The sequence below is a fragment of the Trachurus trachurus genome, assembly GCF_905171665.1.
Source record: "Trachurus trachurus genome assembly, chromosome: 24".
NCBI lineage: Eukaryota > Metazoa > Chordata > Actinopteri > Carangiformes > Carangidae > Trachurus > Trachurus trachurus.
The window spans coordinates 27805523-27819845 of NC_139910.1; the positions used below are offsets into that span (position 1 = coordinate 27805523).

At 37.0% G+C, this 14323-nt stretch overlaps 1 protein-coding gene across 1 annotated transcript in view; it reads right to left on the reverse strand.

Annotated features, from left to right (window-relative positions):
* The window catches only part of LOC311007572 (uncharacterized protein), a gene marked incomplete at both ends in the record, with an annotated part of 56609 nt that extends 52939 nt beyond the window's left edge, over positions 1-3670 (reverse strand). The window contains 3 exons of the mRNA XM_084000809.1: positions 256-408; positions 2218-2382; positions 3502-3670. Of these exons, the coding sequence (XP_083856935.1) occupies positions 256-408; positions 2218-2382; positions 3502-3670 (487 nt within the window). The remainder of the gene's footprint in view (positions 1-255; positions 409-2217; positions 2383-3501) is intronic.
* Positions 3671-14323: the final 10653 nt, after the last annotated feature.

Consider the following 14323-nt stretch of genomic DNA (forward strand, 5'->3'; position numbering starts at 1 on the left):
GTCCAACAAAAATTGATGCTAGTGTTAGGTTTGCTGTTAACAACAACAACAACAACAACAAAAAAGATGAATAAATTGAACATCTATCTAATAAACAAAGTCAATCTTTAAGTAGCTGAATGAACTGACTTCATCAGAAAGTGATGGAGACCAAAATAGGGGTACAATGACAGAAAATTATGGATTTGGATGTTTGCTACAAACATAATGATACAACTTAAAAATGATTTTGTGAAAACAATGAAAACATCCTACCTGTGGTAATGTTGATCTCAAAGATTTGCACGTTGCTGCTGATGTTGACGGGGTAACTGATGTTGCTCAGAAATGTCCTCAGTTGATTGATTACAGAAACATCTGAGACGTTTAACTCAATGGAAATCAGGTATTCATATTCAACCAGAGGAGCTGAAGAGACAGAAAGTAAAGATGATGTAAAACAAAGCAAAAACAATGTTAGTGTAAGTTAATAAGCAAAATTATAAAAGTCCAGATTAGTGGTGTTGGTGTTGTCATTAGGGTCACAAGGACAACAGTAGTATAGTAGTGTAAGGACTACAGTAATGTGGTTGGTGTAGTTTAGGGTGTTGCAGTGTCCAGATGTGTTGTCAGAGTAAGGAAGTAGGGGAGAGTGGGGTAAAGTGAGACACTTTTTACATTTGCTCCCCTCCAAGCGAACTAAAATGATTTATTAGTAAAATTTACACATTTCCCATTAATTCAGAATGTTTCCTAGCAATGGAAATTATCAGAATGTATTTAGAACGAAGGGCAGTGAAAATATGATTGTTTAAAAAAAAAAGTGGTCTCGTGTCTCACTTTACCCCAGCTCGGGGTAAACTGAGACAGACTAGAGAAATCAATGGGGTAAACTGATCCACTTACTTTTTCCACTCTGAAACTACCATAATAACACATGTTGTAACAGTTAGAATCCTGACAGCTTGACAACCACACTTTCCAGAACTAATGTCAGACTAGTAACAGAATCATGGGGATTGGTAAATTAAGCACTTTTTTTTCTAAACACAAAGTAACTCAAGAACAAAATCAAATACAACACAAAATGTTTTAATTAACATTTAAATGACAGATAGAACCAGTTAGATAGTCTGGGGGTCAGATTGTAGGCCCCGACAATGGTGACCATTTTGATTAAAAGTCCTCTTTTATGTGGGGAGAGCCGACAAAGTGGAATGTGACTAAAATTGAATGTAACCAATATTAAGCGAGCTGACTGAAGAGCACATAGCATAACAAAGCAGTGTGGCTACAAATCATGTTTGATCACGCGAGATTTCTGGCTTGAGGGACGAGATTCTAGTGTAAATCTTTGTGTGTGGTGCTAACAGTCTCACTCATGGATTTATTATAATACATCCATGGTCTCACTTTACCCCGCAGCATTTGTCTCACTTTACCCCAACACCCCCATTTTAGAAAAAACGACCTCTCTTAGAAATTCAGGCTAATTTTCAGCCAGCATCATCACATGGTTTTATGTGTTGGTAGTTCATCATCATGTATCATATAAGTTTTTCTACCTGAATCAATTTGCTTTGGCACAACAGTTGATTAAGTTGACAGCAAGAAAATTTACTTTTACATGCAAAAATTATATTTTTCTGAAAAAAACATGCTTTCCACAGCATCATGAGGTCCTCTCCTTCATGACCATGGGGAAATGGGAGGGGCTTGAAAACATAATGGTCACATGACCAAAAATGTGTTCCGTTGCCTAGATACAGGGGGTGTCTCACATTACCCGGTGTCTCACATTACCCCACTCTCCCCTACTGGAAAACCTTATTCTTAATTTCTTAGGTTATGTCATTTCACTTTGAAATATCAACAACTTGAGTATTCACCAAAAAAAGTCTTCAAATCATTGCTCAGTGGAGACCTCTGCTGGTCAGAGAACAGCATGCGTTTTGACTGAACAAGAATAGTATTCTAAAAAATATCTATTGTTTTATTCATATTATAATATTACTTGTTACTCTCTAGTATGTCTTGTAGTCCTTGTTGCAACCATAACTTTTCACAATTATCCCTGCTCTGAGCTCTCCCTTCATTCAAATAGTGTTTCAACATTAACTAGAATTAACTATGTTTTTACCAATAAATATTACGTCAATCTGTGCGATGTTGACTGTGATGCTGATTCTAACAATAAAAGTGATGTAGAGATGTAGCGATGCAGTGTTTAAGACTCACCTGTCTTTGGCTGGCAGTATTCCCCATCGGTTGGAATACCGTTGATGCATGTGCACGTCTCATTGATGATCTCATCACAGGCTCCGTATGTCAAGCAATTCATGTGTGACCAGACATACTCATCCTGACATATGCACTGGACGTGGCTGTCGTTTAGCTGACACACTAAAACACATAAGAGAAAACAACAAAAAGTTGTTTAGTGAGATCAACAAAGCGACAAAACTCTGACAGTTCTGCAATCAGTTGTATCCATATGAAACGAATCATTAACATCATTATTAACAGGTATTTTTTCTCAATGGGCAGGGTAAGATCTCCTGTGCTGCAGCTGCTGCAGGATTATGTTTTACTTTCAAAAGAAATGGTCACTTAGGTTAACGTCCTAACCTTTGAATGACTTGTACTGTAGGTACTATTCTTATCTTCTCTCTCTCCAGACCACAGCTTTCCCCACGTTTAGCCAATCTTTAGGTCAACAATCAGATTAAGGGTTGAGGGCAACTTCACCTCACAAGAATAGTATTATTCATCAGCTCCAATGCGCTGGACCAAATGTCTAAGATGCTTCAGACTGCACTGTCATGTTCTTGTCTGTTCAAATCCAGCTCTAACAGATGTGGTCAACCAGCTTCATTAAATGTTGTGTGGAATAACAACAGAACCAGTGCACAGACTGAATTGGTAATTTGTAACAGTATTTCATACTTTACTCACATTATTATTTTACTTCACTACATTTCAAAGTGGAATATTGTGTTTTTCCCCTGACTGCGTTATTTTAACAGATGTGCATTGTTGAGCAAAAAATACAGTATTATACAGTAAATCAACACATTATTGGAGATTAAACTAGTGGTTTCAACCCATTTTGCATGAGTATTTGTGGTTCAGATGGTTTCATTTAAATAACTAAAACTAAACTACAAAAGTTTCCATTATTACTATAATTACTACAAAAAAAAAAAAAGAGAGAACTACAAAAAATGAATGAAATGATTTTTAGTTTTTTCTTCACATGTAACTGGTGACCCACTGGAGGAGTTCGACAGCGTTTTCAGCTATTATTCAAAATCAGTCTTGGTTGTTTATTAGCTTGTTTCTTTTTAAAAGTTAAAGTCATGGCACACTTATTAACGGTGAGGGAAGTCAGTGTCTGAGACAAGCTTGAACAGTTTTATGGTGCTCTAGGTATCCAGAGTTAATACAGTAGGTGAGAAATTACACAACAAACATGACTGAACAGAAGACAGGAAATAATTTCATGAAAATCCACCTGCTTACCTGTGGTGACGTTAATGTCCGTGATGTTCACAGTGGAATTCAGAGTCAGGGAAAAGTTGTCATTGTTCACCAGATTCCTGAGATAATCCACTGTACTTACATCTGTCACATTCAGCTCCACCTCCACCTCATACTCCACTGGAGCCTCTGACACTGCAGGATCACACATTTTGAAAATAAGTTTCAAGTCGTCCAATGTCTCAGTGGGCCGAAGCCCAATTTCTTAACAGTTCTCGTATTGTCTCATTTCTGAATACTGACATTTCTGTTGTTTCTATGCTAGCTTGTTTAGCTTGTTGTTTAGCAGTTTGCAGTTGCTTCTGTCTCCCTTTCACTTGGGTTCTCTCTGGCTCAGTATGTCTTATGTTTACTAAATCCTCTGCCTCAGTGATGATGGATGGAATCAGTGCAGTTTATTTGGAGCAGAGGTTTAGTGTGTTGGAGGTAAAATGTTAAATCCCTGCTCTTCCTGAGTAGCTGGGAAACTAGGGCAGCTGGGTGACTGTTCATGGTTCACACCCACACACAGTCCAGCCAAGTAGTCGCTTTAACCTCTTTGTTGTTGTTTTTTGTAATAAGTTGGAAACACAATAAGCTCCATATCAACTGTATAAAACCCAATATGGCGAATTGGGTCCTTTAAACCCTGGCTCTGTTTAAAGGATGACAAAAAAATCTGTCTTTTTTTTTTAAGTTCAAGTTAAATATGGTTTGTTTGTATGGTATGTTTCTTCATGTAGCGACATCCTGGTTGCAAAGGAACGTCACTGTGGCAACAACTATGTGGGATAGCTGATGGTGCATTTCCCAGACACACTAATCTTCTGATGCCTTCATATATAACAGACTGTTGCATATTCAGTCAGACATGAGTATTACACTAACCACTTCTTCTGTGTCTGATCTGAGGTAGGAAGTCCTCTTCTGTTTCATGTTCCTGAAGCCAAACAAACAAACAAACAAACAAAGAAAAAAAAGCACATCAGGTTTCTTTTACTTCTCAGTGTTATTTATCGAAGCAAAAGCCCCATATTGTTCTGTGGAGAAGTGTAAATACAGCAGACCTACCGGTGCAACCAGACATGAAAACTCACTGAGGATCTCTGTTTTCAAAATAAGAAGTGTCACTAGAAGGGCAAATATGGTGAAGCCATTCTTAGAAATGGCCATTCCCTTTAAGACAGAGAGGTAGAGAGGGACAGGGAGAAAAGAAAAAACAAGAATGATGACTCTCTGTTTTATAAAATATTTTTTCATAAACGGAAATGTGTGACCTTCTCACACTGGTCACACCTTTAATATCTATTAACTGTTGAACAAAGATAAGTCAGGCCAATTATTAATATTTTGAGAGTTTCACTTTGTAATGATTACTTAATTTCATCACTGCCAGCTCTGTCATTAAAGTGTGGTTTTGGAACTCGTCCAGGGTCGAGCCCTGACTGAACCGCATGAGGTTTTGCTCGGTTAACTGGCAATACTGGTTCTGTGATTTAAATGGTAGATTTGGTTTGGCAGCTGCTATGAATAGTTTGTAAATCACATTGATAGCAAATTCAAATTAAGAGGCTGTGGCATAGCACGATCATGTACTTCATGGAATGATTCAAATGACCGGGTAAAACAAAGACAGATAACATAGCTAGATGCCAGTCTGTTGTATAATGTGCAATGAATACAGGATTAGCTGCTAATGATTTTTGTGACATTTATGATGCTTTCCGGAGGATTACTCCTCTAAATGTATCCAGTTAATAAAAACACAGATGAACTGGCTGCAACTGGATACAATAGAAACTTTTCTTCAGTTCTTTTGCTGTTGTCATACTGGTAAATCCTGAACACGCAAATGCCTGGCCTATTTTGGTCCATTATTCACGACACAGACATCATAAGTATTTTTCTACAATGCGCATGTCTCGCATTGTTTTTACTTGCACTCACCTTTAATGGATGTCCTCTTCAGGGTAAGGCAAGGTTAGCTGCATTGAACAGAAGCTCTTCCACATAGCACTGGCGTTGAGTCAACAGATTCAAGAGCTGTGGCTCATCTGTTCAGATTCACCAGAATGGAGACCTGTGTAAAACTGAAGGTGAGAAAAGCATTAAAATATGACCCACAATTTATGTCCTTAACCTGGCGGACAATACTGACATTGACTGTGTAATGTCAGTGTGCAGACATGAAAGGCAGTCACGTATCATTAAATGTTATTACCCCCAGACAGCGTGGCTCTGTTCACAGGTACAGCGATTAACAAAGGAATTATTGTGATACTAGCATGCTTTTTTGGTTTTTAATGTTATCCTTCTGCTGTGTTGTGGGCCAGAAACCCAGACCCTAAATTTTTACAAATGACAACTTTTTTGTGTTTTTGATGTGCAGATGTGTGATGTAATGTCTCCTTTCTCACCATGTCAAATAAACCTGCGAGCTGCCGCAATTAACCAGCGACAATTACATAACATTTTTACAATTACCTTGTCATCTTAAATGAATTTGTTCTCTACTTTAATTATCCACACACTGTAACCTGATGTGCTGTGCTACTGCAGCATTGTGTAATAGCAGAGGCTGCTCTAGATACAGTAGCTGGCTCCAGTTAGTCAACATAAAGGGCTGGTTCAAGGTCTGTTTGGCTCCCACCAGTGTTTTAATGTGAGATTCTTTGACTAAAGTCATTCTGTCCTTACCTCATCATCACCTTCTAACAGTCAATATGTGACTCTATAGTGAGTAGCCAATTTATAAATCAGATACTTACAAATGATCAGTACCTCATCAGGGACATTTTTACAACTGTAAACAGTGGACAATGCATTGTGGGATCGTTAGTAGCAAACACATGCACATGTTATTGGGCATTATTGAATTTAGCAGTGCTTGGGGTGTCCACATAATGTGAATGAGCAATTTGGATAGTCACATAATAAATAGACTGTAAATATAGTGCAGTAGATCAGGAGTGAAGTTTGGACGCAACAACAGTCCACTCATGGACACTGATGTACCGTCAACCAGCCTCTGCCCAACCCTGGACACACCCAGTATAATCATGTCATCATTAGATGGAAAAAAATATAGGAAAGGAAATAAATTATCAAATGTTTGCCATGATAACAAAAATAGACAAATTAAGGAAACCCTGAAAAACAAAACAAGGAGTGATAGACAATTTTAATTAAAACCATCAGACCTTGCTTAGGTATGTATGTGCCGGTATGAATTTTTACTTTTATGCCAAGTATTTAATTTTCATTTATTGATGTATTTTAGTTTGTAATGTTGGTGAATACCATAGTGAATGTTTTAAAAAATAAGGTTAAGTTATTAATATGGAACAATGTTTGGTATTTTCAGTATTTGCAAACCATGGATAAGCGAACAATATAGGCTACAGCCAGAAAAATAGTATTTGATTGATTGAAGTCAAATACTGTTTTTCTGGCTGTATATTGTTCACTTATCCATGGTTTGCAAATACTGAAAATACCAAACATTGTTCCATATTAATATGGAACAATGTTTGGTATTTTTAGTATTTAGTATTTAGTATTGAACGCATCAATACTTTTTTTTTTACATTTAGTCCTCAAAGTTGATGTATTAGAAGCAGGAAAAGTTGGCAAGTGGAAGGATTTGATTTAGTCTGACAAGGCCCAACTGTGATGGTTAGATGACTGAGTCAGAGCATCTCAACAACTCTTGTGTGGTGTTCCCGGTCTGCAGTGGTCAGTATCTATCAAAAGTGGTCCAAGGAAGGAATATTGATATACGTGGGGAGCAAAGGCTGGCCCACGTGGTCTGATCCAACAGACGAGCTACTGTTGCTCAAATTGCTGAAGAAGTTCATGCTGGTTCTGACAGAAAGCTGTCAGAATACATAGTGCATCACAGTTTGTTGCGTATTTGGCAGAAAAAGGGACCAACACAATATTAGGCAGGTGGTCATAGTGTTATCTCTGATGGGGCTATTGGCATGATGCCAGTTACAACCCAAGTGATCCAGACATCCAAAGAAACTGAAATATACAGTACTGTATATGTCCATGAGAGGTTATAGCTATAACTTTTTCATCAGAACAATTAACTTTTCAAAAATAATACATCCATAGAACATCTAGAGGGGTGCAGAATAAAAGGATACATTTTACAGATTTGTTTTTTATAGTAGGCTACAGTAGCCTATATAAATAATAGATTTATAAATTTCTGCGGGTCCAAAATATATAAATATTTACACCTGGTTACGTTGGCAACGTCGGCATTAATGATCTCTGCGCAGCATTAATATGTTGATGTCATGTGAGGCGGAGCTCAGGAGCCAGATCCTGATAGCTCTGTGGAGAAAATGGCATCGTGCTAATGCTAATGCTAACTAATGGTCAGCCGGTACTGTAACGTTTCTGGTGCGTTTCTGGGCTTGATGCTGCAGGTTTGTCGGGTTTGCCTGCTGCTGAGTTAGTGTGAAATGATTCAGATGTGTTTTCAGTTCACTGTCAACACCAGAGCTGCTGGTATACAGCAACCTGGCAACCAGTACAACTGAAGGTTGGAGCGAGAGCAGGCGAGTGTGAGTGCAACACTTACTGGCCGGGAGGAATTAAACTTGTAGCTAACACCTTTAAGTAATGTGTAATAAAGTGAAATGACACAGTGAATAAGTATGAAGTATGCAAAAAGAACTGGAAGGAAAATAAACCAGCTGAAATCTGTCAGTAGCCTATCTAGAAAATAATCCTGTACCCTATCAGTGCTAATATGAGCCGGTTTGGTCCTAATTGACTATAAAAAGGTTTCTCATTACCAAGGTGTCACACAAGAAGCATCTCATGATGGGTAAAAACAAAGAGCTCTCTTAAGACCTCCATAACCTTATGCTGCAAAACATACAGTATATTTTATATATTGTGATATGGTGTTCATACCATGTTGTGCTTTGTTCTTGTTCTTGTCCTTGTCTAATGTTGTTTTTGTGTGACCTGCGGGACTGCAGATGGAAATTAGCCTTAGAGCTAAATCTGGTGTATTTACATGTTGTATGCTCATGAATACGCAGAGTCCCGTTACAAATAAACAAATAAATAGAAATAAAATACTGTTGGCTTTGGTTACAGATGTGTTTCTAAGTGAAAAGAAAATCATTTCACTACAAACTGCCCACGACCAGGCGCTCCTGGCAAGATTTCTGACAGAGGAATCAAAAGAATACTCAGAAGAGTTGTCCAAGAGTCGAGGACCACTCACAGAGAGCTTTAGAGAGACCTGGAATAAGCAGGTAAAACGCACGAGTAACACACTCAACCGCCGTGGCCTCACACTCATCACCCAAGACTGCTGACACATTCAGTACTTATTTTCTCAGCTGTATTTCAGATGGTTTGCAATGATTAATCAGGATAACTGATTAAACAAATCATCATCAGGAGCTTCACATAGACATACACTTTACACACCGTCTGACACAAAACTGCATTACACAGCAAGTTCTCTACAGGGTCTGTGAAACAGACCAAATACACCAAGAAGTGAGAGGAGAAAAGCAGGAGGTTACTAACAGTAGTGAACCAACAGAAGACTAAAACATAAACTAGTGTTTATTAACTATTGTATCAACAAAGTCACTAGATGATCCCCTAATATTCACTGCAAAAACTCAAAATCTTTCCAAGAATATTTGTCATATTTTTTGTCAAAACTAAACTCTTTTCACTTAAAATAAGAATCATCACCTAAAAATGAACTTGTTTTTAGATAATTTTCATTTGTTTTACACTAATTTTCAATTGAAATAAGAAGAAAAATCTGCCAGTGAAAGCAAGTTTTTTGTGCTTGTAATAAGAAAGAAAAACTTGTTCCACTAACCCTCTTATTCCAAGTGACAAATGCTTGAAAGAAGTAAAAAGTGTCTAAAAACAAGCTACTTTTTAATGTGATGAGTCTAATTTTAAGTATAATGAGATTTGTTTTGACTAGAAATAAGACAAATATTCTTGATAAGATATTGAGTTTTTGCAGTGTTTGTGTCTTCTTATCTGCCATAAACAACAGATTAAGGATTACGGGGCCAGGTCGGAGGCGCTGATCTTACAAGGTTGTTTTTTGGCCAAGAGACACTACATTTAACCATCATAATTACACAATTTAATTAAGGTAAACAAATCTAGCATAGTTCACCTTTAAACTATCATTCTAAGTAGTAGTAAATGTTTTTGACAGTTTATACTGTAATGTTGATGATTCTGTCTCTACACCTCTTTTTTTTTTTTTTTTTTTACACACAAAGAGAATCAGTAAAGAATTGAAGGTAGAAGTGTAAATACTGTGCAAATGCCAACAGGATTTATAACCTGACACTATCTTGTGATGGGGTCTCATCAGCACACATCGACATGACGACGCTCCATCCCAACATAACATCAATACTGAGCACTCATGGGTCCGACCGCACCCAACTAAGCCATCGCTTTGATCTTTATTGCAGTTGCACACCTATTAAGTTTCGTGAGAGCATCGCTATGGTTGTGGTGATATCACACTGCTAAGATTTATCCACAAACACAAAGATCCTAACTACTCAAAACACTCGGTGGAAGTTCCCGCTGTATCCCGCCCCTCCAGGAGACACACTGTCTGTCTGTCGCTCTCTCTCACACACACACACAAATGAAGCATCCATGTGCCCCTACGTCAATCACATTGATTGATTCATTAACTGATACTGAGGTTTGACCAGAATATTACCAGAGAGTTTTCACAGTATTTTATAACTTTCAGCAGAAAAAAAAAAAGATTCTAGTAGAAAAATAAATCTGAGTTTTCATCAAGCAATAATTGTCTACCATCAGTGTTGCCTCTCTCAGTACACAAGAGCATTGATAGCCACACTGACCTGGCAATTCACAGGAAACCAGCAGGCAGAGCTTTAAGTCAACAACCATGCTCATGAATCAAAGCAAACAGGTGTTTCTTTCTGTTATCTCTGTTCCACACGCTCATACATTCACAAAGCTGTTGGTTGCTGAGGAAAGACACAGAAAATGATTTTTGTTCAGAAAATAGGTCAATGTCTACACAACAAACTCCCTCAGTGAGTCTATCCCTGAGAAACACCTGATAAAACTTATTCCAAGAAAAAAAAGAAAAGTGTAAATCAGCCAAATTTCTTACCATTGCTAACGTTATCTCTCCACTTCTGCTGTAACTGTTCCTTTATGTGTTCAGAAAACGCTTCATTGCAGAGTTTCGCGGCGTGTAGAGGCTGCCAAACCTGTATGCTGAACTATGAGAAGTGTGCTGCTCACAAAACTTCCTGAAACATAGTACGGGACTGCACTGGCGGTGGCTCAACTGGTTTAATCATTCCCCTGGTTTCCTTGTCAGATTTTATCAGCTCCCCCCCCCCCATTTCAACATTTATGCATGAAACTAAGATAAATATCTGGCTCATCAATCGATTTACATTTTATAGAGTAAAATGTATTTCCCTTTTCCTTAACAATTTATAAGAAATTTGCAAAAGTTGCAGAAACAACAATTTGAAGACAATATGGTAAGAGGGTAACACAAAGCACCAGGGAAACCAGGGTATTCATCTTCTGTTCTGCATATATGTGTTTAATATGTAAATTAACATAAATGCACCATTAATTTAAGTTAATACAATTCATGGCATCTTAGATTTATTTAGATTTACCAAGTAAATCAAAAAATCTACAAAACAATAATGCTGCTTAAAGAAACAAACCCAACCTTCAACATTGAAAAAGCAGGTCAGTGCTAAATGTATCAAAAACTTTAAATTTCCCACCACTGGGTGTGGGAAAAATCTGGCATGCCTGTATTACGTAAGTGTGAAGGAAAGTAATATGTTTCATGAACCAACTGCATAAACTTATGTAGCTGTGTTGATGCAATCATATCAAGATTTTCAACAATTTCTAACACTAATAAAAGGTGTGTCTAGGGCTGTCACAATCGTGACATTTAGTTGATGATTAATTGCCATATACAAGTAATTGTGATTAATGATTCAATTGTCTTTTTCTGGTGATTTTATGCCACAATTACAGTATAAACCTAAACATAGTTTAATAATACACATACACCTGAAGAAGAGCTATTTACTGGCATTAAACATTGGAACATACAAATAAAAACTGCCTCTCTGTTTGCCTTTAGGCTACAGCAACTAAATCCATGACGCTAATGTCAATAGATGCTCATCAATGCTGTTAGAAATGAAATGCCTCCAGATAAACAGTTTCATATGCCATTAAACCATAGCAGAAGACGGGGGCGCAACATGATGATGTCGTTAAAAGAGGACAAGTCAAACCACATTTATGGTGGAAATCAACGAGGAAATAGTGATGAAATAGGATTGATATTTGATGATATTTTATACAGATCAATATAAATGATTTTAACAATTATGCTAAATAATTGTGATTAGTTAAACTAATTGTGCAATTATGTAATAATTGTTATTCATTATTAGTTTAGTTATTAGTTTATTAAGATCCCCATTAGCTGCAGCAAAACCACAGCTATTCTTCCTGGGGTCCGACAGAATGACATATATTCAGAATACAATAACAGCAAAAACCCCAACAACTAAAACATCAGTACATAAACAAAAACAAAACAACACAATGAAAAAACAAAACACAAGAAAAACCAATAACCATGGTGAGGGTTTTAGCTTCCTCACTCCTCGATTTCATATCAGCACCTTTTAGTACAATAAGCCGGTGCATATTCTCATATTCTCATACTCTTTATATTATACTATAGATCCATATTTTCAGATCCTATACTATCATATCATCCCTATACACAGTATGTATATATTTACTTATTATACTTGTATACTGTATACTTATTGTGACAGGCCTACTGTAGGTGTGTCGTAGCCAGCAGCTACTGTGATTATCTTCCAGCTAACTGGATAATAAGCACATACTGGCCGACTCTTCCTTGGTATGTGCTGCGGATGCCACATGTGGAGCTGCAGGTTTTAATAGTGTTTCATATTTATAGCTGCACAGGCTGTTACTCAATCAATTTAGCTATGAAGATATGATGTGCTGTCATGACCGATGGCATAATGTCCATGGCTGACTGACTGAGTGATGGAGTGATCAGACATTTTTTGGCAAAAGTATTCTTAGTTTATTCCAGCTAGCAGCTATTGTGCTGAGGGTGAAAAAAACTTTGATGTAAGTGCCAACGCAGGACTGGTTTTGGGTACCCAACCCTTCATGTGTTCTCTGCACTTTGTTTGTCCAAAAACACTGCAGGGCTCTGCCAGGCCTGAGGAACCATGTTGTTGCTGTACTCAGTCTGTCTGCAGTTTCAGGCTGAAGGAGGGTGTGACCTTATTAAATATAAACAAACAAAACAACCTTCCTGTGTTTGTGCGTTTTGCTCTTTCATAGAAAAAGAATGTTGTGCAGTCTCAAAGCCAGAACAACAAGGCTAAAGTAGTAAAGTGCAGCTTCTTCCCAGAGGCTGAGGATGCACTTTACACTGCCCTGACTAATGGCTGCTTGTTTTATGTCCAATTCTATTCATTATTTTAGATTATCTTTATTATTTTTATAATTATTATTACTATTATAATTATTATAAGGGTGTTACTTGGAAAGACCAGTTTCTCTTACTGTTCACCTACAACCTGGAACACTCCAAATCATCTGAAACGTACCTCACTTTTATCAATAAGACCATTTAAAACCATAACTACATCTTATTTTACCTCTAACTGCTCCTGCTTTTAACTACACTTATGTTTCAATTTATCCTTGTCACCTTTAACTTCCGGTATTCTGTTATGCCTTTGTATGTTTCAAATGTTTTGTCTTCTGTCCTTATATGTTTTGTGTTTCATCTCAGCTATATTGTAAATGAGGTTACTCCTCCTCAATATATTTCTGAGTTTAAATAAAGGTTATGATTGAATGAACACGTTTGTTCCTTCACAATAAATTGAACTGAACTAAACATGAAGAAAGTCCACATAAATTAAATTCAGTAGTAATTTCAATCCAAACCATAAAGATTCCTTAATCCTAACTCAGTTATTTCTGTGGCTACATCAAACCAAACCTGGCCCCCACCTTAACAAATGTATTTTGCATCAGTGATTTGTCACAGTTTTTGAAAGCACAGCCAAGTGGTCAGCTACTGTACTACTGCTGATAAGGGCATCTAAGGGCATATAATATACATGGATTTAGGTTTTTTAAGACCACAGATACATCTTTGTATAGATATAAAAACTTTAGATAAAACTGTGGATAAGTGAAAAATGTAATCAGAATCAGAATCAGAACTGTTTTATTGCCAAGAGTAAAGGTCAGTTTACAGCACGAGGAACTTGTCTCGGTGTCAGGTGCAAACATACAAGTACCAAAAATAGAATAGAATAATAAAATAAAATAAAATAGAATGAATTAAAATATTCTAGTGCAAAAGATATGTATATACTATATACAAAAAGGAAATATGCATACCGTATATGATAAATACATACTATATAAAAGAACAGAATAAAGATATATACAAATACTACTTAATAAGTTATTGTGCAAAATGTTGTAGTGCATAAGGCCTTTAATGCAGCTACTGCATGTGGTCAGTTTTTAAGTTATCTATAAGTAAGACAGTTCAGCTTTGACAAAAAAAATAATCATGAATTTTGTAAAAGCTCATTTCCATGGGACAGTGCAACTGGACTGAAACTACAATGATAAAGTGTCCCAGTGATCTCTTTACAGGTGAGAGAAAAACAGTAATCAGACACTTGTTGGTTCAGTT